We start from the raw sequence: 20,017 nt of genomic DNA on the forward strand, positions 1-20,017 counted from the left end.
TATAGGCGGATATCAGGAAAGCAGATAATCTCATGCAGAAACACTTAAATTCATGACTTTATCCCTCTAATATTACAACTTCTCCAAATCCAGTATTTTTCTTCTGTAATATGACCCCAATAAGTTAAAAGGAATTGTGACTTTCATTCATGACATATTGATGATGGAGAATCTTTCAGCTTATGGCAAAATGATCAAAGATAATTGACAAGCAAAAAAACTGAAAAACAAAAACGTTCTTGACTTGTTTTCTTTGATATTAGCAGAGATCATTGGATGATACATGCAGGCTAACGCACATTCCTGGTGATAATAACTTATTGCACTTCTTCAGATCCTGTCTTGTAAAAATAGTTATTGTTGTGCAGGTTTCTGGCATGATTTTGTTCAAACTGGCCTTTGCAAGAAACTTCCTCCTCCACCTGCAGCACTACATCGGTTATAATCAGTGTGTCCGTGCACGTCCTTTCCCTTCGCTGTCTGAGACGTGTTGCTCAGGTGTTGTTGAGGTAAAGAGAAGGTGCTCCTTCCTTATTGTTGTTGTTGTTGTTGTTGTTTGTCCGTGCACATGCAGCCATACATTCAGACTCCGTTCTTGAGTGCGTTGCAATAAGTTTGCACTTAAAATCTGAGCTCTCCGTGAAATCGGATTGACTCTGTGTCTCTCAGGAGCCAATAATGAGTGCTGTAAGAGCAGAAGTCCGAGAGTCTGGACACTAAAGACGAGAGGTTTGACTGTAACTGCCAGGTCAGTCTGGCTCCTGACGTGCACACACACACACACACACACACCCACACACACACACACACAATCTGAGGAGGGATGTCTCTTTGTCTCTCTGCTTGACCCGTGGGGATGACCACTCACTCTCCACACCACACCGGAGCCTGGCTGTGACTCTGGCCAGTGAAAGCCCCTCCCAAATACACACACACACACACACACACACACACACACACACACACACACACACACACACACGCATACGCACACACACAAACACACACTGGGAGGAAACCTGATCCAGCCAGTCCACCAACTGCTTCAGAACATCAATAATTAATTAGAGAACAGCTATTGGCCCCCAGGGTCAGAGAGCAGAGAGAGAGAGTGGGAGCGGAGGGAGAGGAGGCCGAGGAGGCCGAGGGAGGAAGTGAGGGAGTTGTGATTTTGTTTAATAAGTAACACAACACAGACTTTGTTCTTTTCTCTTTCATTTTAAAACAAACACGAGAGCAGTCCCCGGCCTCACTTCCTCTGACTCACACTCTCTCTGCTTCAGATCTGAGGGTCAGAGACGGAGGTTTCCAGCCTGACCGGACTGAAACGGTTTCATCATGCGGGTCGTTTATGTTCCACTCAGAGCTGCAGTACGAGCGTCAGCAGCTCCGTTCATGAGCATTTTATAGATAATTGAAGGACCTGACGTTAACATGCATGTCACAGCTGAACATAACTTTTACTCAAACACTTGATGAATGTTCCTGGCTTTTACCTGCAGATGTCACACATCAGCTCACCTCAACGTAGCATGGTAGCACGAGAAAAGTCCAGATAAAGTCAGGCCGTTTGAGCTCCATCATGAAGCCAACCTGGAGGAGGTCTTGGGATTTTAAGGAGTACTGTACATGTGTGAAAGGAGTGTATGATTGAACACATCAGCTGAGAGTGCACAGAGATATAACTGATATTTATAATATGGCTGCGTCTCAAAATAAGCCTTCATAGGTGTTGCAGCAAAAGTCTTCACCTAGATCTGAGTCTCTTCTTTCTTTTTCCGACATTTATTGAAACACACAGGGTCTATATTTCAAGTGTGTCTCCTGCACAAGGATGTTTTTCTCTAGCTGCTGAAACCTTACATCGTCTCAGGCGAGCTTCTATCCCCAGAAGTGAGATCTAAAAGGCGAGAGCTGCTGGACCTGTAATCCTTGGAAAGACACGCCACTTGACCTAGCAACATTTTTGTCTCTTCATTATTTTGACGAAACAAACATAAATATATATCTTTGCTTTCACATCAACTGGTGAATTTTTTTTATTTCAACATACATTTTTTAAAGATTATTTTGGACCTTTATTTTAGAGAATAGGACACTGTGGCGACTTTAGCCTCCATACATGGGGTGCTGTGTCACCTCTGAGCCCTCATTTCTACTTTTTTGTTACTGATTGCAAATTTTGTTTTATATCTCTACATTTTTGATTTCTTCAGATTTAATATTCTTTTTTTTTCTTTCTTTTTTTTGTAAGTTATATTTTTGGCCTTTTTGCCTTTATTGAGAGGACAGCTGAAGAGAGACAGGAAATGTGGGGAGTGGAGAGCGGGGGAAGACATTCAGTGGATGGTCGACCGGCCGGGAGCAGGACCGGGGACCTCTGCAACGAGAACTATAGCCTCAATACGTACTAAGACCACTAGGCCACCAGCGCCCCAGATTTGATATTCTACACTCAAAACAAGTCTAAATGAAATGAGGATATTTGGTTATTCGGCCTCTTTCCAGACACAGAATAGTTTCATAAACATTATATGTGAATGTTTGATCAAAGAGTTTCCTGCACAAAACATTTCTTTCCTCTCTGTGTGTCTTATTTCTATTTCTTTCAAAAAGGAAGATTAGCAAAGACAAAAGAGACAAACAAACAGAAAGCAGAGAGAGAAAAACAAACATTTTATTTCAATCCTGTCTTTATTTAATTTTTTTGAGATGTTTTAATGGTTGCATATATTTTGACACGTCGCTCATCTTTATAGGTTTGTCTGCAGGTGGATTAAGAACTAGTTTGGACTTGTCCTCCCACTTTATTCAATGCACCTGTGTCTTGTTTCTCTGTTGATGCAGTTTGATCCTCTGCAGACGTATTTCAACACGTTTAAGTTCAGTATCAGCGACTCTCCAGACGCAGGTGCAAGAGTGCTGCAGACTTCCTACTTCATTTGGGGGAATGTGCCATGTTTCAGAGGCGTCAAACACCAAACTACCTACTTCATAGCAGTAGGGACACCTGGCACGTGTGTGTGTGTGTGTATGTAAGCGTGTGTGTGTGTGTGTGTGATGAAGACAGAAGCGCCTCCTGCGCTCCAGATGTGGACCTGACAAGTTTATTAGCCGTTCCTGTGTTAAACAAGCTTCATCCCTGAGGTGGGAGACAGAGAGAGGGCTGAGTCTACACATTAGGCCTCATTCTCCACGCCTGCTTATTCAAGCCTGCGAGAGCCCCATCTGTCTCTGGGTCTCTCCGTCACTCTGCCTACACACACACACACACACACACACACACACTCTCTCTCTCTCTCTCTCTCTTACTCTATCTGCACTCGCTGGCATGCACACACTTCTGATGTAATGACATAGAGGAGCTGATTTGTCTCCTTTATTTCACCGGTTTCTGATCGCCATCCCTGTGCAGGAATAACGCTGCAGCTCCTCTCAGCCTCATGTGTCATATCGGCCGTCTGAGAGCATCTCAGTCAAACCTAACGACTCTAACACACTTTAATAAACTAGTTGTCAGTTATCATTCTGCTCCACAGGCTGATTTCAATTAATACTTAATGCTTTTATGGGATTCACTGTCCTGCTTTGACTGCCCCGTCTGACTCATATTTGCGTCACTGTCATATTTTATAACTTTGGAGGTTTTTACACATTTCCACGAGATCAAAAATGCAGGACACGCTGAATACTTGAATTTAGAGTCTTTTTGAGGGAGCTTTTTTCTGACTTCAAAATATCAGATGTCACTACAGGGTTACACATCATTTAATCATCTGTTTTCTGTGTTTGTGCTCTTATAGGTATGCCCCCAGGAAGCCCAGGTCCAATCACGCGTCACGAGTCGTCAGACAGCCTGGCGTCGGACCACAGCGGCCAGGAGGACGAGGAGTGGCTCTCTCAGGTCAGACTTTAACCTTAACCCTCTACAGGGTGACGCTAGGTTTGTAAAGCCGTCTCTGAGACGCAAACGGGGGATTGGATTTACCTGATGATCAGTGAAATATCACCTGGAGGTTGATTGCAGGGGTCTGATCATCAGTGACCTCCATGCTCAGGTGAACAGATGATTTGACCTTCTCAGCATGTCCCGCTTATTAATACTTTTGACATTTAAGTGCAAAATATATCTGATACTGATAGGATCTAAGGTCTCATTGATGAGACATAATATCTGCAGGGTTGTCCTCTGAGGTTGATAATTCAAAACAGTGGTACAAAAGTTAGATTTTTTGTTGTTTTCCTTTAGTAATGATGGAAAACTACAAATGCACATGTTCACGTAGCAAATCTGAGACTCTGCAGAACGCAGGTTGAGACTTTGGAGCTGCAACAGTCTGAATTTTACTGCACACCTTCCTTTTACGTTGATATTTGCAGCTGCAGCCCTAATGGGACGCTCTTGTTGTGTGGTTGGCCTTCTGAGTCCAGTAGTGGTTTGTTTATTTTCTAGTCCTTTATACCTGAGCTAGCTTACCCTGTTTACATCTCAAATATGTGGTTTCATCATCTTCTCCTCCGTCTCAGCCCACATATCTTCGCCTCTTCCTCAGAGGTCGTCCTAAATTGTGCAGAAATGTTCCAAGTATTTGTCGGAGGGCTCATAGAAACCCTGTACACACACATCCCGGTGTTTTCAGCTTGGTTAACCCTCAATGCAGTCATCTCTGGTGTCGGCAGGTAACCCACTACATTTTCACCATCAATAATTCCACTGCATACATAATTGATCGGTCCAAATGCACCCCACTTAGCTTGCACAGGCCCTGGTTCATATCTGCCATGATAGTTTGCCAGGAGCAAAACTATCCATTGCACTAACCTGGATTTTTGGCGACTTCCTGTCAGAACAGTGGTAGTAATGCATTTGTCAGTGGTTGGAGGAATAACATCGTGGCGGCTCTTCGTGCCTCCGTGTATCTGGAAATAGCTTCTGCAGAGTATCTGAGACATTCAGAGGACGTCAGATAAAACGACCCGGCTGAAATAAAACATGGGTTGTAGATCTACGGGATGTTTTATGTTGGTTCCAGGCTCTCTGATGCTGGATTGAGGAGTTCTGAATTAGAAGCTGAGTACTGCCTGTGGATTTCATTATATCAAATCAGCCGCCTGAATTAGATTATCAGCCGGCATGTTGGCATTGGGTTAGGATTTGGGATTGATCGGCCGTGCCTTAATGAAATGTGAGGTTTGTGACCCTCCGCGTCAGAGCTTCAGCTTCATGTCAGTGTTAGCCGCTCTTCTGTCGGCTGTCAGTTTACAACAAAACCTGCCAACCTTCAAGAGTCTGCATCGTTTATCTGTCCACTCTGATCGGGTTGAAAGCATGTGAGGTGAAGTACAGCAGACCAGGGATGATCATATTATTTAAGATTCAAGTCGTCTCATTGCTCCATGATGGAACGACAGAGGACTGAGAAACACTGAGAGAAAGAGGAGACGAAACAGAGGGACAGAAAGAATAAAGTCAATCTGTTGCATCACTTCAATATCAAGTGAGTGTCATCATTTGAGTCAGACTTATTGTTAGAATTGATTATTTGTGGTTAAAATAGACTTTTAAAATTTAAAACACTTATTAGAGATATAAATTATGTGCAGATGGAATGGTTTATTACTGAGCTACAGTATGTAGAGATAATACATGAAGAAAAATGGTATGAAGCTATGCTGTATGACACAATATGATAACATAGGACAGAGTATGATAGGATAATAATAATAAACTTTATTCATATAGCACTTTTATAAACAGAGTTACAAAGTGCTTCACAGAAAGTAAACAACAATAATAAATATAACCCCAACCCTTCTTTATACACATATACACATAAACATATGTGCACATATATCTACATATATACAGTACATACACACATACATACAGGATAAGATACAATATGTTACGTTTCAATTCAATTTTAACCAATCATTGAATTCAACTGGTTTTTGTTTTGATTTGATTTGATTTGATTTTGGTTGTTTTTGCTTTGTTTGGTTTGTTTCTTTCTATCATTTCAATTCGATCTGATTAGTTTCTCTGTGATTGATTCACTTTGCTTTAAATCGATTTGTTTCATTTGGTTTGTTTGTTTTTTTCTGATTGTTTAGTTCATTTCTATTCAATTCGTTTCCTAGTGATTCGATTTGATTCTGTTCAATTCATTTCTATTTGTTTCGTTTTGTTGTGTTTGTTTGTTTCCTTCTCTCGATTCAATTCGATTCGATTACTTTCTTTGTGACTTGATTCGACTCGATTCACCTCAACCTCGACACGATACCTCCTGAGTCGTTCTCTTTTGTTTGGTTTGTTTCTTTTTAATTTGTTTAGTTTCTTTGTGATTCGATTTGATTTGATTCCACTCAACACGATACCTTTGGATTTGTTTAGTTTAGTTTGTTTCTTTGTGATTCCATTCAATTCCTTTGTTACAACAGGCTTTGATTTACTTCTTTGATATGATATAATAGGATAAGATCAGATGTAGTAGGACTTGACCCAATACAATATGATGAGTTAAGGTGAGACTCTTTATGATACAATACGATACCACAAGATCAATGTATATCATGGTCCCATAATCTAAATGTTGCACACATGCTTCTTCAATTAAAGTAAAACAATAATAATCCACAGAAGCAAAACCTGATGACAACCACAACATTCAACATCATCCATGCTGCACATGTTAAAGCTGTAACATACAATACAACAGCTCTAAAACATTACACTGAAACCCTCAAAGCCTTCTGTATCAGGCCATCGAGCACAAGTTTGAACTTAACTTGTGTTGTGCACGAGTGTGTGACCCTGAATGCCCTCAGGATTCAGGAGACTGCCCCAGAGTGTGCAGAGATAATCCTTATTTGAATTAAACAAACACACAGATCAGAGCAGCAGAGGGAGGAGGCTTCTCCTCAACCCTCCAGAGGTCAGGGGATAGGACGTCGTTTAAAGCACTTCCTCTACTTCCTGGTTTCAACCTCTCCTCAGTGCATTTGCATTTTATTGATTACAGTAAAAACACGACGAGCATGTCTCGTTGTTCACCACTGAAGGCGCCAAACAAACATTCTGCAGTATTAATAAGCCTGATCTGAGTCCAGCTCGAGGTTTGAAGGGCGGACCCTGATCCACATGTCCTCGCTCTGCCCGCCGTGATCAGAGGAGGAGGAGGGGGTTAGTGGTTGACGCCGGACTGTAACATCTGGACCCTCCATCCCTCTGCAGAGCGGGCACACTGGCAGCTGTTCAGCTCTGCGGCTGGGCGTGACATTGATGGTGTTAACTGGCAGACTACACACACACACACACACACACACACACACACACACACACACACAAAGTGACAATCCTCTTCGCTCCTGTGGCCTAATTCGCACAGCTGTGACAGAGCGTCTATATCTGAGCGTGGATGTGCATGTATGTGTTAAAACACAGACACATGGGAGAATTAAGAGTCTGCAGCTCTCACTCTGAGATGTTGGCACCTGGCAGCCCGAGTGGAATGAGTCTGCGAGCCGAGAGCCGGGCCGAGGTGGGAGACGAACACATACTGAGTAAAGATAATGAAATGTGAGCGGTGAGACACCAAGAGGCGTGTTAAGTGCTGCGGGGAGTTGAAAAGTCTGAGTTAGCGTGGGAGAGCGGTGAAAAGTGAGAGTCCGTGGCAGGAGATGTTTGGAGAGTAAATCCAAGGCGGGGAGGAGACGGAGAGCGGAGGAGGCAGTAATAGTCCGATGTTTGTGTCACCCTCTCCTCTCTTCCTCTCTGCCAGCATTAGTGCCACTCAGCTGAGGCGCCCATGGACCGCCTGCCACGCCAGCGCCATCTTTCCCTCCCAGTTGGCCTCACCTCAGCCCGGCTGCCACGCTGCTGCTGCTAGTGTCACACTCATATTAACCCTCCGGGAAGGGTCCCATCATGCCCCCCTGAAGTCCCAAAACACACCAGACCTTGACGAGTTCTGACTTCAGCGTCAGACTTTTGGGGATGCAGGAGCTCAGCAGGCTTTTAGTTTAATGTCAGGTCACTGAGTTCATCTGAGAACTTAAGAGAAGAAGCTGGTATCATGCTCATACGCCGTAAAAGTTAAGACCATGATGGATTCACATCATCAAACTATTTATTGGCAGGTTCAGAGATGTTTCTGGGTCGAAGAGAGACTTGTGTTCTGGTTTTTGCACATTGAAAGCTCGTCTTCCTGGTTGTTTCAGCTCCAACAGTTGCACAAGGTACCTATTACACCTGCATCAGAGACACCAGGCTCAAGTAAAACTGTTCTCTGGCTTCTCAACATGACGATGGTCTCAAGATGAAGAAATGCTCCTGAGCTGTATTCACTAATGCACAAAACTCCTGAAACTTACCCCAGTTTTTGGGCCGGGGCTGCATGGCTTCTTCCTGCATGGCTTCTTCCTGCAAGGCTTCTTCCTGCATGGCTTCTTCCTGCATGGCTTCTTCCTGCATGCCTCCTGGAAAAAGTTTAGCAATAAGTCTGGATGAGCTGATGTGAAAATGCAGCAGGAAATATTCAACATGCATCATGTGACCGGTGCAAACCTGTAACAGGATTAATCAAAACCTCTAAGGTTGAAGACGGAGAATGACCTGCAACCCAAAAGATGTCTTTGCACCAGTAGAATTCATATTAATGCCAAAACCATCATCATAGCGTCTCTCTCTGTTGCTTCATCAGTCATCATATTGCAAACTTTACACTGTGGCTTTCAGAGCATGCTTTATTTGTCTCTATTGGATAAGACAGTTGAATGGAGCAGGAAATATTGGGAGTATCCAGCAAAGAGTCGAAGTCGGGGACTGCAGGATGAGGATTAAAACCTCTGTACATGTGGACTGCGTTCAAACCACCATGCTGCCACCATGCTCCTCAAGTCCTGCCTCCTAATGTTGCAAACACGCACGAATAACTCGCTCAATTCAAGCGTCAAAATCACGCTTATGGGAAAGCCTAAGACAGGAATTTCCACAAGAGAGAGGAGGGGGGCAAATGATTTGCTTGAGTTCAGGTTTTTCCAACTCTTGATAAAACCAGAACTTGCGCCTCCTTGTGTCTTTACATTGACTTTAAATGTAATTCATACCTGCAGCTCAAGACTAAATGCAAACCCGACAGAAAAGTTCTTCTAACCAAGACTTTCTTGGTTTTATTGTTTGGAAACTTGAACCTGATGTCTCCTTGTTGCTTCTGTTTCCTCAGGTGGAGATTGTGACCCACACGGGGCCACACAGACGATTGTGGATGGGCCCCCAGTTTCAGTTTAAGACCATCCACCCTTCAGGCCAGACCACCGTCATCTCCTCCTCGTCCTCCGTGCTGCAGTCCCAGGGCCCCACCGACGTCCAGCAGCCTCTGTTGGACTTCGACACAGACGACCTGGACCTGCACAGCCTCAGGTACTCCATAAATCTAATAATAATGCTCCAAGTAGAAAGATCCCTCCATGTATGAGTTTGATATTCATATCTGTGTTTCAGGATCCAGCCGGTGCGCTCGGAGCCCGTCAGCATGCCCGGCTCGTCCCGTCTCGTGCCCGACCGTAGAGGACAGACCAACATCATGGACGCGGGATCAGGTAGGAGACCTCTTGTTTTGAATCCTTCCTCTCCTGCTCTGTGAGGCAGCTTTGGTTTTCCTTTTCCATCACACTCCTCTTTCATTCATTCATCCATCGCTCATTCTGCTCCATCACCTGGAGTGGCTGTTTTGTTGTGGAAGTTCCATCGTGCTGTGTTTCACCCTCATCACTCACTTCATGAGACTGTTGGAATAACGCTGACAGCTGATGAGTCAGTGTGATGTTTATTAAGGAGAACTCTATCACTTTCTTTGTTCTAATACACTTGAGGTCAAAATGATTAGCCCCCCAGGAAGTCTGGAACATTTTCCTTAAATTCTGCCCAATGTTTGAATCATTGATAAAACTTGGTATAAGCAATCATTCACCAGTGTTCTTTAGTAGATTTGGTACATTTTGGATTGTAAAATACATTTTTAGGATAACTTTATATCAAATATAGTGAAAAATGGGGTGGTCAAAATTATTAGCCCCCCTGTGAATTTTTACTTTTAAAACACACCTGAGCAGTCAGCTGGTTTCCTAACAACACCTGTAGGTCTGTTGGCTTCCTAACAACACCTGAGCATTCAAACAGCATTGAGATTTACTTAAGGGACTCCAAACAGGGCACTTGAACATGTTATTGAGAGAGACTACTCTTACTAACCATGCCAAAGACAAAGGAAATCAGTCTTGAGCTCAGAAAGAAGATAATGGAGGCTCATAATAAGGGGGAAGGTTATACTGTCATTTCCAGGTGTTTTACAGTGTCTAGAACAGCTGTACATTGCATCATTGCAAAGTACAAGGAGACAATCTCTGTTAGAAACAAACCTAGGCGTGGTAGAAAACACAAGATTTAAAGAACTCTGGAGAGGAAAGTAGTCAAAGATGTCTGCAAGAAGCCCCGGACATCTTCCAAGGTGATTGTTGCTGACCTGACCTCCATTGGAGTTGATGTTTGAAGGAGCACAGTTGTGAGGGATCTTCATCATAGTGGGCTTCAGGACCATCGTCCCAGAAGAACCCCTTTACTCAAAGAGCAGCACATCAGAGCCAGACTGAGGTTTGCCCGTGAACATTTGAAAGGTAAAGATGAGTTTTGGAAGTCCATCCTTTGGTCTGATGGAACTTTTTGGGCATATGGATGTTGTTAATGTTTGACCAAGAAAGGGGGAGTCCTTCAACCCTTAGAACACGGTCCTCAGAATTAAACATGGTGGGGGGAGCATCTTACTGTGGGGCTGTTTGCAGCCTCAGGCACCGGAAATCTTGTTCTGGTGCATGGCATCATGAAAAACGAAAGTTATGTTGACATTTTGAGGGATAATGTGAAGAACTCTGCTCTTAGTCTAGGCTTTGGTCGGCGCTGGGTCTTCCAGCAAGACAATGATCCAAAGCTTACATCAAAATTGGTCAAACAGTTCTTAAAGGACACCAAACCAAGGTCCTGGAGTGGCCCGTACAGAGCCCAGATCTAAATCCTGTGAAGAATCTGTGGTGGGTGCTCAAAGTGAACATCCATGCTCAGAAACCATGTACTTTGGACCAGCTGGAACAATTTGCATTGGAAAAAAGGGCCAAAATCCCTCCAGAGACATGTGCCAACCTTGTAAAGAACTATTTGAAGAGGTTGTTGTCAGGTGTGGCTCAGAAAGGGTGAACTATTGACTACTTAGGGCCAGGGGGCTAATAATTTTGGACATGCCATTTTTACCTTTTCTTGTTTCAATTCATTGCATCAATACATAGTCAAACATAGTGAACATTTTGACTTTGTTATTTTGGAAACACATGATCTATAAACACTTGTTTTTAATGGTCATTTTCATGGAGAAATCAAGGGTTTTATCTGATTTCACAAGGGGGCTAATAATTTTGACCTCAAGTGTATTAACTCAATTCATTAAATCAAGACATTAAAAAATAAAAGCAGAAGGTTCAAATGTGATTAAAGAGTTTCAAAATAAAAGCATGAAGCTACAGTGCAGTGATGTGGGGTAGAAATAGGTTGTTAGATCAATGGTGGATAAAGCATGCTAGTTTTAACCAGCCAGGTAACGCTCGTGCACCTGCAAGGCTGCAGGGTAAACATCGGCACACCTGTGAGACGAGTTTAACCAACACATCAGTCAAACCAATGCCTTCAGCTGCAGAGACACAAAGGCTTGTGATCCTTTAATCCGTGCTACGTGTGTGATAACGTGTTTTATTGCACAGCCAAATGAAGTCGAAGCTCCTCTATTGTTCCCTGAGATCACTCTGCAGACTCACTGATCATGAGCTAGTGTAAGTCGGTAAAATGCTGACGCAGAGGTATGAAAGTTTAGTTGGAAATGATTGTAGACTCTCTCCTTCTTCATGTGTTTGAATTGAAGTACTCTGCAGACCACCTGCTGTGGTAGAAGAATAGGAGGTTCCTTCCTCCTGCATGTATCTACCTGAACAAGTGGATTATAAGTCTGCGGGGGTTTAGTCGTGGGTGTCGTCCTTGTTGCTCACTCTGTGATAAAACCCTCTGATTGTTTGAGGTCTGTGAAGTCCCGCAGCCCTCAGACAGGATTGATATGGTTCGAGTGATTCCGATGTCCCCTTCATGTCTCCTGTAATCTGGTTACCATGTTTGGCTAATCCAATCACACACAGATGAGAGGATTCCCCTGTAGAATATGTCTTTACTCTCAAACTGTAATGCTGTTACACGGCTCTTGTGAGTGTGTGTGTGAGTGTGTGTGTGTGTGTGGATTATGCATGGTATGCACAGCCCATGCGGGGTGACGGAATCATCACTTACTGTGTGACATTGTATCCCGCTGCCTTTTGTGTGATGAGAGAGATAGCGGAGCGGCGGTGGCGTCTGTGACGTTATCTGCAGCGTCTTGTGACAGAGACAACGGCGCTCACCTGATGTCGGGCTGACAGACGGACGTGCCGTCGCTCAGGTGTCAGGAGATATTTACAACACGTGTCACTAAAAGGTGTGGGGCAAATAGTTCTGCATACCTGCTTTTGTCTTTTCTCTGCAGAGGCTTTCAACACATAGCGACACTCAGAGATACTCTGGAAACATTTGTTTATCACACTTCAGGCATCCACTGAAAAGGGTCAGAGCCATGTATCAAAGAGCGCGTTGAGTCCACTGTGTTTCCTCAAAACTCTTGACACCTGAGTCTCTCTGCAAACAGTCTAACTCTGATATTAAGAATAATCCTCTTCACTGAGCTTCAGTTAGATAAAAGAAAACTTTTACACAGCTTCATCGATTACTGCAGAGTGCTTAGAGTCCAATAAGGTGGTGGTTTTATCTTATGTAATCAAGATTTGAAACAATAACAAGGTGTGTGTGTGTCTGATTTCAAGTCTTGTGCTCTCTAGATATTTTCTAGTGTGCACAATGTGTTATCTTGATAATAACAAGATAATAGCATGTGCAAAAAAAGATTAAAATGATCACCTTTGCAGATCTGCAGGGCTCCTTAGATTAGTTTTACTGCATAATTGAACAGAATACTTTTTCAGTTGCTTTTATTTTTATTTAAAAAATAAGTAAGTATAATATTTGTTATCACATCCTATTGTTTGAATTGACAGTTTTATGTTATTAAAACTTTAAAATATTAGATTTTTAAATTAGGTCAAGAAGTCTGGAGCGGGTTAAAACTTTGTTTAATTTCAATCAGTTAAAAAAAATACAAATAAAAAACAAAATCACATGTTTTATGGGAAAAATGCTCTTTAAATGTATTCATATTCCAAAATGCAAATGTAATTAATACATTTCAATGATAAAAGACTTTATTCTTTTTTGTTTTTTTGTTTTTTTTTAAATATCTATTCACAATACAATTTGAGAATAATCACACAACAACATTTTTAACTGCAATTATTATATTTATTTATATGTTATAAAGCAGATGCATTAAGATATGAATGCAACAGAATTAATAATAAAAAATGTAATGATCAATTTTAATTCATATTACATTTCTGACACTCTTATTTGTGTGTTTGTGATTCCTGTGATTTCCTGAGTGCATGTAAATTACACATAAATAATAATCACAATACGTATGAAGCTTCAGTGTCTCAAACTGAGCAGATAAATCATATTTCAGAAAGTGTTGCACATTTTAAAATTCATTCATCTTGTCAGTCTTTAGTGGAAACTAATCTGCAGAGAGATTCTGGATCCTGAAGGGTTTTAAAGTCTTAAAGGGAGTGATGCATTCGAGGACCGCTCTGAATAAAACAGAGTTAAGTTGTGCATCCACCTCTACCTGTGAACCTACAGCTCCCCCAGTTTAATCCTCTGACCTCTACACCTCCTCCTCCTCCTCCTCCTCCTCCTCCTCCTCCTCCTTCTCCTCGTATCTGTTGTTCTTCGATCTGCAGCCGCTGTCCTCTGTGTTTTCAGTTTCTTCTCTAACTGGTTCAGAGCAGAGAGACAAGAGGACAGAGCCAGGCCGAGGGATGGAGGTGATGCTTATCAGTGTGTGTGTGTGTGTGTGTGTGTGTGTGTGTGTGTGTGTGTGTTCATAGGGAGGGTTCAGTGTTGTGTCCTGTCACTGCTGTGGCGCCGCCTCTTATCACACACACACATCACTTTTGTCTCACTCTGAAGAAGACGCCTGTGTGTGGCTGAAGTTACCATCAGAGTCTGGAGGCCAACAGAGACACTTTGGGAATCCACTCTGATTAAAACCTTTATAAAATAAAATAACTCCTCACAGAGAAAGTTAAAGGTTTGTAATTATTGTCAGTTGTGCAAATGGGAATACAGGAAAAACAGATCGCTGTAAAGAATAGTTTAATTAAGATTGAGACATTTCTGAACATCCAGTTCTTATTTTGAGATTAAAAATCAAAATATAAAAATATAAAATTAAAAATTAAAATTAATATATTTAATTTAACATCAAAATTGTGCGAAAAATGTCCACATTTTTATAAAATGTATTAGATTGAAGATCAAAATAATGACAAAAAAAAATTAGAATTTAATCTCATCATAATGACGTTTTAACTCAAAATTGAGAATTTACATCTCCTAATTATTACTTTTTAGCTTTAAATTATGACTTTTAATCTCAAAATGATGATGTTTCCGCTGATAAATAGGGTTGTATCTGATAGTTATGAAGTTTTTTCTCATAATTGTGACCCTGTGGCTTTTAATTTTGAAATGTTATAATTTACTCTGACTTAATATGTGTAATTGTGAATATATGTTTCATAAATTTGACTTTAATCACCAAATAACCACATATAATTTTCCAATTTTGACTATATGTGCTACATGTTTTACATTACTCTCATATAAATAATAATAATATAACATTTTATTTGGAACACACTTTAAATTTAGCAAATCTCAAAGTGCTACTAGACACCTTATTAAAACAGAAAAAGGTAAAAATAGACAATAAGTTACTTTGCAGTGTGCTCCACGTTGTTAAAGCATCAGATATAGAGCGTATACTGTTTTTGCCACAGTGTCAACAGGTAGAGGTGAAATGTGCTAGACTTGAAAAGTCATTATTGTTGTTATTATTGATTAAAGTCAATTATTTAACACAGTCGGGTGATGTATTAGGTATTAAAAGTGACATTGACCCAAAAATAATTGACCTGAATGTTACTTTATCACATGTGAAATACTGTTTTACACACAACGCTTGATACAAAGGTTGAATCTCTTGCGAAAGGTGCAGTTAAGAATCCCAACATGTTTCTGATCATACTTCCTTCTCTGTGAAACATCTGAAAGTCAGATTTGGTGAATTCAATGAACTCCGTCTGTGATAAAAGTGAAATCTGTTACATCAGAGACGTTTCTCGGCCACACATGCAGCTCATAAAGCCGCTCCTCTCTGCTGCATACGTCCATACACGCTGCTCTGTCTGCAGAGTGTACATGCTGTGACACAGAAGCCTGTGGCCTGCTCGTGTTTTCTGTCCCTTCCTCTCAGAATAAACACATTTCCCCACGAGTCCTCGGGCTCAGTCAGCTCGTAAAAAGCTGCAGTTTTCTCCACAGTGACTCACTTACAGTCAGTCAGTCTCCCCAGTGTCTGCTCCCATCTTATCTCAGCCCATACACTCTGCTTATCTCTGCTTCCCCGAGGTGATGGGACGCCATCTGCATGGACACACACACACACACAGATACACACACACACTCTGTATGTTGTACAGTGCTTCCAGTCATGGCTTCTTGACTCAGCATATCTGTCTCTGTGGAGGGGACAATGGAGCCCGACACCAACGCTGCTGTCTCACTTTCCACCCGCCGCAGAATATACCAGATCAATGTGTAGCTGCTATCAATACCACCATCTGCACCCCAAGCCTGCCTGTGGGGTGCATGCATGTGTGTATTCGGTGTGTGTCTGTGTGTGTGTGTGTGTGTGTGTGTGTGTGTGTGTGTGGAGGCGACTTCAGCCCCTGCTAGACTACACAGTGGCGTTTTGTGACCCAAGAGAGAGAAAGAAAGAAAAGGAGACAGACCTGAAAGAGAGATAACACGGCAAGACTGAAAGAAAGAGTATTTAATCTTACCTGTATGTGTGTGTCTGTGTGTCTGTGTGTCTGTGTGTGTGTGTGTGTGTGTGTGTGTGTGTGTGTGTGTGTGTGTGTGTGTGTGTGTGTGTGTGTGTGTGTGTGTGTGTGTGTGCGCGCACTGATAAATCTCCCTGTCCCCCTCCACACACTCCTGTAGTTGTGTTTTGACTCTGCAAAGAAAGCCACCCTGCACCAAAACAGGAAACAACAACAAAACCCTTCATGTAGCCTCAGCCATGTTGTTGTTTTTGTTGTTGTCATCTTCTCTGTATGTGTGTGTGTGTGTGTGTGCAGACTGTCCTTGGCTTTGTCGCCATGTCTCTGCCCCACTGTGTGTGTGTGTGTGTGTGTGTGATTTATCTGTGGCAGTGGATCAGTGATAGTGTGTTAGCTGGCGGCAGAGCAGAGCAGGCAGGACGAGATGGAGCTGTCTTATCACAACACGAGGAGGAGGACACTTTAGAGAGCTGCTGGACTTTGGCACAGGGAGTGTGCCGGGGTCAGACTGATACACTGGTTGACACCACGGACCAACAGAGGATCGGTGCTTTGAGTTTCAGCTCGAGGAGACATCCACATTGACTTTTTATTTAGAAATATCTTTGAAATGAATCCTAAACTCGGTATCTCTGTTCTCAGTCAAACTCAGAAATGTGCTTCAGCCTCTTAACCCTTCAAATGCTGCAGCTTGGTGGCCTTATGCTTCAAATTGCAGAGAAGTAGGAGCCTTCAGAGTGTAGGTTCTGCATGTTAAGGAGCCTAATTACAAGCTAACATCAATAAATCTGCAAAATTGGGTTCAGCTTTTACAATCAAGCCATCAATTTAAAGGCAAAACAGAAAATTCAGCTTCAACTATTAAGAATGTAGAGCCGTAAAGTGAGCTATAAAGAGTGTATCATGTGAGATTAATATTTAAAATGAAGCCTGCAGACTAACATTTGCCATTTTAAAAGTTTGGACACTGCAGTTCCTAGAGTGTCCACTCAAGGCTCTCTCCAAAAGCCAGAGAAACCCTGTTAGAGCTCATATTTGCAGCAGAAATACACGTTTACAGCCGGGTACACAAACAGTTTTGGTCTCTATATCTTATTTATTGTATTCCTAAATGTTCCTCAGTGAATTTTCTTCATTATGCATCCTTTTTTATTTTTATTTGAAGCTGAGTAGTTGCATAATTAAGTTGAAACACTAGAAGCTACAGTTCCTGGCTTGTCCACTTTAAGAAAGAAACCCTGTTAGATCCTGTGACAAGGTTACATGTCCAGTGATGTGTGAATGCATTTAAATGGAACTAGTTAATAGAGGCTGGCGCTGCACATCACAGCCTCTGCCATCAGTGCATGAGTGTGGTGTGAATGAGTGAATGTCACGTGGTGTGAAGACACCTGAAGTGCTCAGACGTCCAGAAAAGTGGTACAAAAGTACAGCTCTTTTACCATTCAGTATGCATGCACATTCCCTAACTCATGTGGTGTACTTTACCTCTACTGCATGGTACTTTGGTGCAAGTGAGACCAATTTAAGCAACTAAAGTAAGAAACGTTGACTGTAAGAATATAACCCTGGACTCCAGGATGAAGGTCTCATGTTGACCCCAAGCAGCTACTTCAACCATCCTCTCTTGCTCTTTCTACTAAGTCACATGACATCAACAACACACCCAAAGAATGAGTTAGAGATACAGACCTACAGAGTCATACCAGCTCCTGATTATGTCTCTGTATTAGACTTCCCGGAGTGAGAGCTGCCTGGTTCAGAGGTGTGTATGTGTGTAAACGTGATCCTGTGCGTCTGCCCTTGTGACTTGAGTCAAGTGTGTGTGAGTCCATTAGCAGCATCCTGTAAAACACTGAGTTAATCAGTGTGGGATCAGCAGCTATCAGCCATTAGCAACACACACCCCACATTATCACAGCTCAGTTACCATCACTGACTCCAAGTGTGTGTGTGTGTGTGAGAGAGAGAGTGTGTGTATGTTTGTAGGTGTGTGCACAGATTCCCAGTTTCACGTAAACGAAAAATGTGCCGGAACTCTTTATTTTATTCTATCTTATTTGATCTTTATTTGATCTTTATTTTATTCTATTTGTATTTATATCTTATTTTATTCCTTCTTCTATTAATATCTAACTTTCTTATATGCTGTTTATAAGAGCTCTGTAATGCCCGTGTTTCCCTCCCTGGGAGAAATAAAGTGTTTCTGCTTCTGGTTCTGAGAGCAGGAATGCACCTGTTAGCATGCCCAGCACAGTGCGGCCCTTGTCCAGGTGACCCACCACCTCTGCACCACCATCAGCACCACCCTGAGGCGAGAAGGGGCTTTCCCCGGCGTCATTGTTCTCACAGCGGCTGCAGCAGAATGAAAGAGAGCGCTATGAATGAGTGAATAAGAGGAGGATAGAGACACACACACTCTCCTCCCCTTCATACCTGAGCAGCCATTTAAAAGAGCAGGCACCTGTGCTGTGGTATTCTGCCTCCCTTTCTTTTTCTAATACACACATACCCGGGCAGGTAACCTACACCCCACAATTACCTCCGGCTCATAAAGGGCCCTTGTGTTTTTGTGCTATAGTGGCCGCACTGACAGCGGTGATCGCACAGGCCGGAGAGATGCCCGGCCATACGATCTCTTCCTTAAAGACAAGTACTCTCATTTCCCGTCACCCCCTCTCTCCATCCCTCCTCTCCTGATTTTATTTTCATCAATAGGCACCTTTGTCACCTCGCCGCCCCCCCTCCCACTCATCCTGTGCATCGCCTCAGGGTGTGTTTGGTGACCCGTCAGGACTTAACAGCGGATCTCTGCGGTCATCGATGCTCCATTCAGTTTTTGTCATCACCGGCGTTCAGGCGAGAGGAGCCGCTGAGCGTTTATCAGGACGAGGAAAACGATCTGCTGGAAAATCTGAACGCAGAGGAAGCGAGGACGAGTAACCTAAAGATGGTTTACCTGCTGGGCCTGGAATTCCTGGAATATCTCCAGGTAGTTTGAGATGCGTATTCCAGACTGATTTTATCTGAGCCCGGGAGGAAAAAGAACACGTCAGGAGTGTCCTCTGCAGATCTTCAAGTTATCAAGAGAGTAGAATATCAGATTTATCTTTGAGTCGTCTGGAGAAGAATCGGAATTTGATTTATATTTACCTTACAACGTGCAACACACTAAAACAAACATGCAGGATGTTTCCTAGTGTTACAGCTCAAGGTCTGAACTTCAGATGAACCCACCTGATATGTATTTATGGGTTTTAGGGAATATAGATGGAAACACTTCCTCAAATGTGTCTCTTCATGATAGTTAGGCAGAAGTTGTTGTTGTGATCATTACAGGTCAAATTTGACCCTCAAACGACAGCAAGACCGAGTCATTATACAAATTATATTGATAAAATAGGTTGAGAAAGTGGCTGCATTAAAAAGTCAGGTAGAAAGTAAATTATGAGATCCGTGTCTGGTCCATCTCAGCACTGGATCTGATCGTTTTCTGCTCTAGTCAATGTGTTAACTTCCACTTGAGCCGCTCCGTTGCGTTCCGTCTGCGTCTCTAATCCTGCAGGTCTGAGCCCTCCGGATCAGATACACAAGACTTGCACGTTTGCAGGATGCCGGAGCACGACGCATCAATCTCAACAGAGCAGATGGAGCGGGACAGGAAGTCAGGTTTCACCAAAACAAAATGAAAACATCCGGTTAATTTTCAGAATAAAACACTCTGTGTTATCACCAGATCGTATTTCACTTAACTACAACAACAAACCAAAGTCATGATGAGCGGAGCCAGGCCTGGAGTCAACAGGTCAGAGGTTTTCAGAGGACCAGAAAGATAACATGGATGAGGAGAGGAGGAGGAGAATCCTTGATTCAG

At 42.6% G+C, this 20,017-nt stretch overlaps 1 protein-coding gene across 9 annotated transcripts in view; it reads left to right on the plus strand.

Moving 5' to 3' along the window:
• Nucleotides 1-20,017, plus strand: part of bcas3 (BCAS3 microtubule associated cell migration factor) — a 473,019-nt gene that overhangs the window by 161,849 nt on the left and 291,153 nt on the right. For 8 of the 9 annotated variants that reach the window (XM_034701109.1, XM_034701112.1, XM_034701118.1 and 5 more), the window contains exons 20-22: nucleotides 3,804-3,904; nucleotides 9,225-9,421; nucleotides 9,503-9,600. In XM_034701109.1, the coding sequence (XP_034557000.1) occupies nucleotides 3,804-3,904; nucleotides 9,225-9,421; nucleotides 9,503-9,600 (396 nt within the window). Of the gene's footprint in view, nucleotides 1-3,803; nucleotides 3,905-9,224; nucleotides 9,422-9,502; nucleotides 9,601-18,861; nucleotides 18,960-20,017 lie in introns of those variants that run through there. The other variant, XM_034701116.1, reaches the window with a different exon arrangement.

Source organism: Notolabrus celidotus, chromosome 14 (genome assembly GCF_009762535.1).
Source record: "Notolabrus celidotus isolate fNotCel1 chromosome 14, fNotCel1.pri, whole genome shotgun sequence".
In the NCBI taxonomy this organism is placed as follows: Eukaryota; Metazoa; Chordata; class Actinopteri; order Labriformes; family Labridae; genus Notolabrus; species Notolabrus celidotus.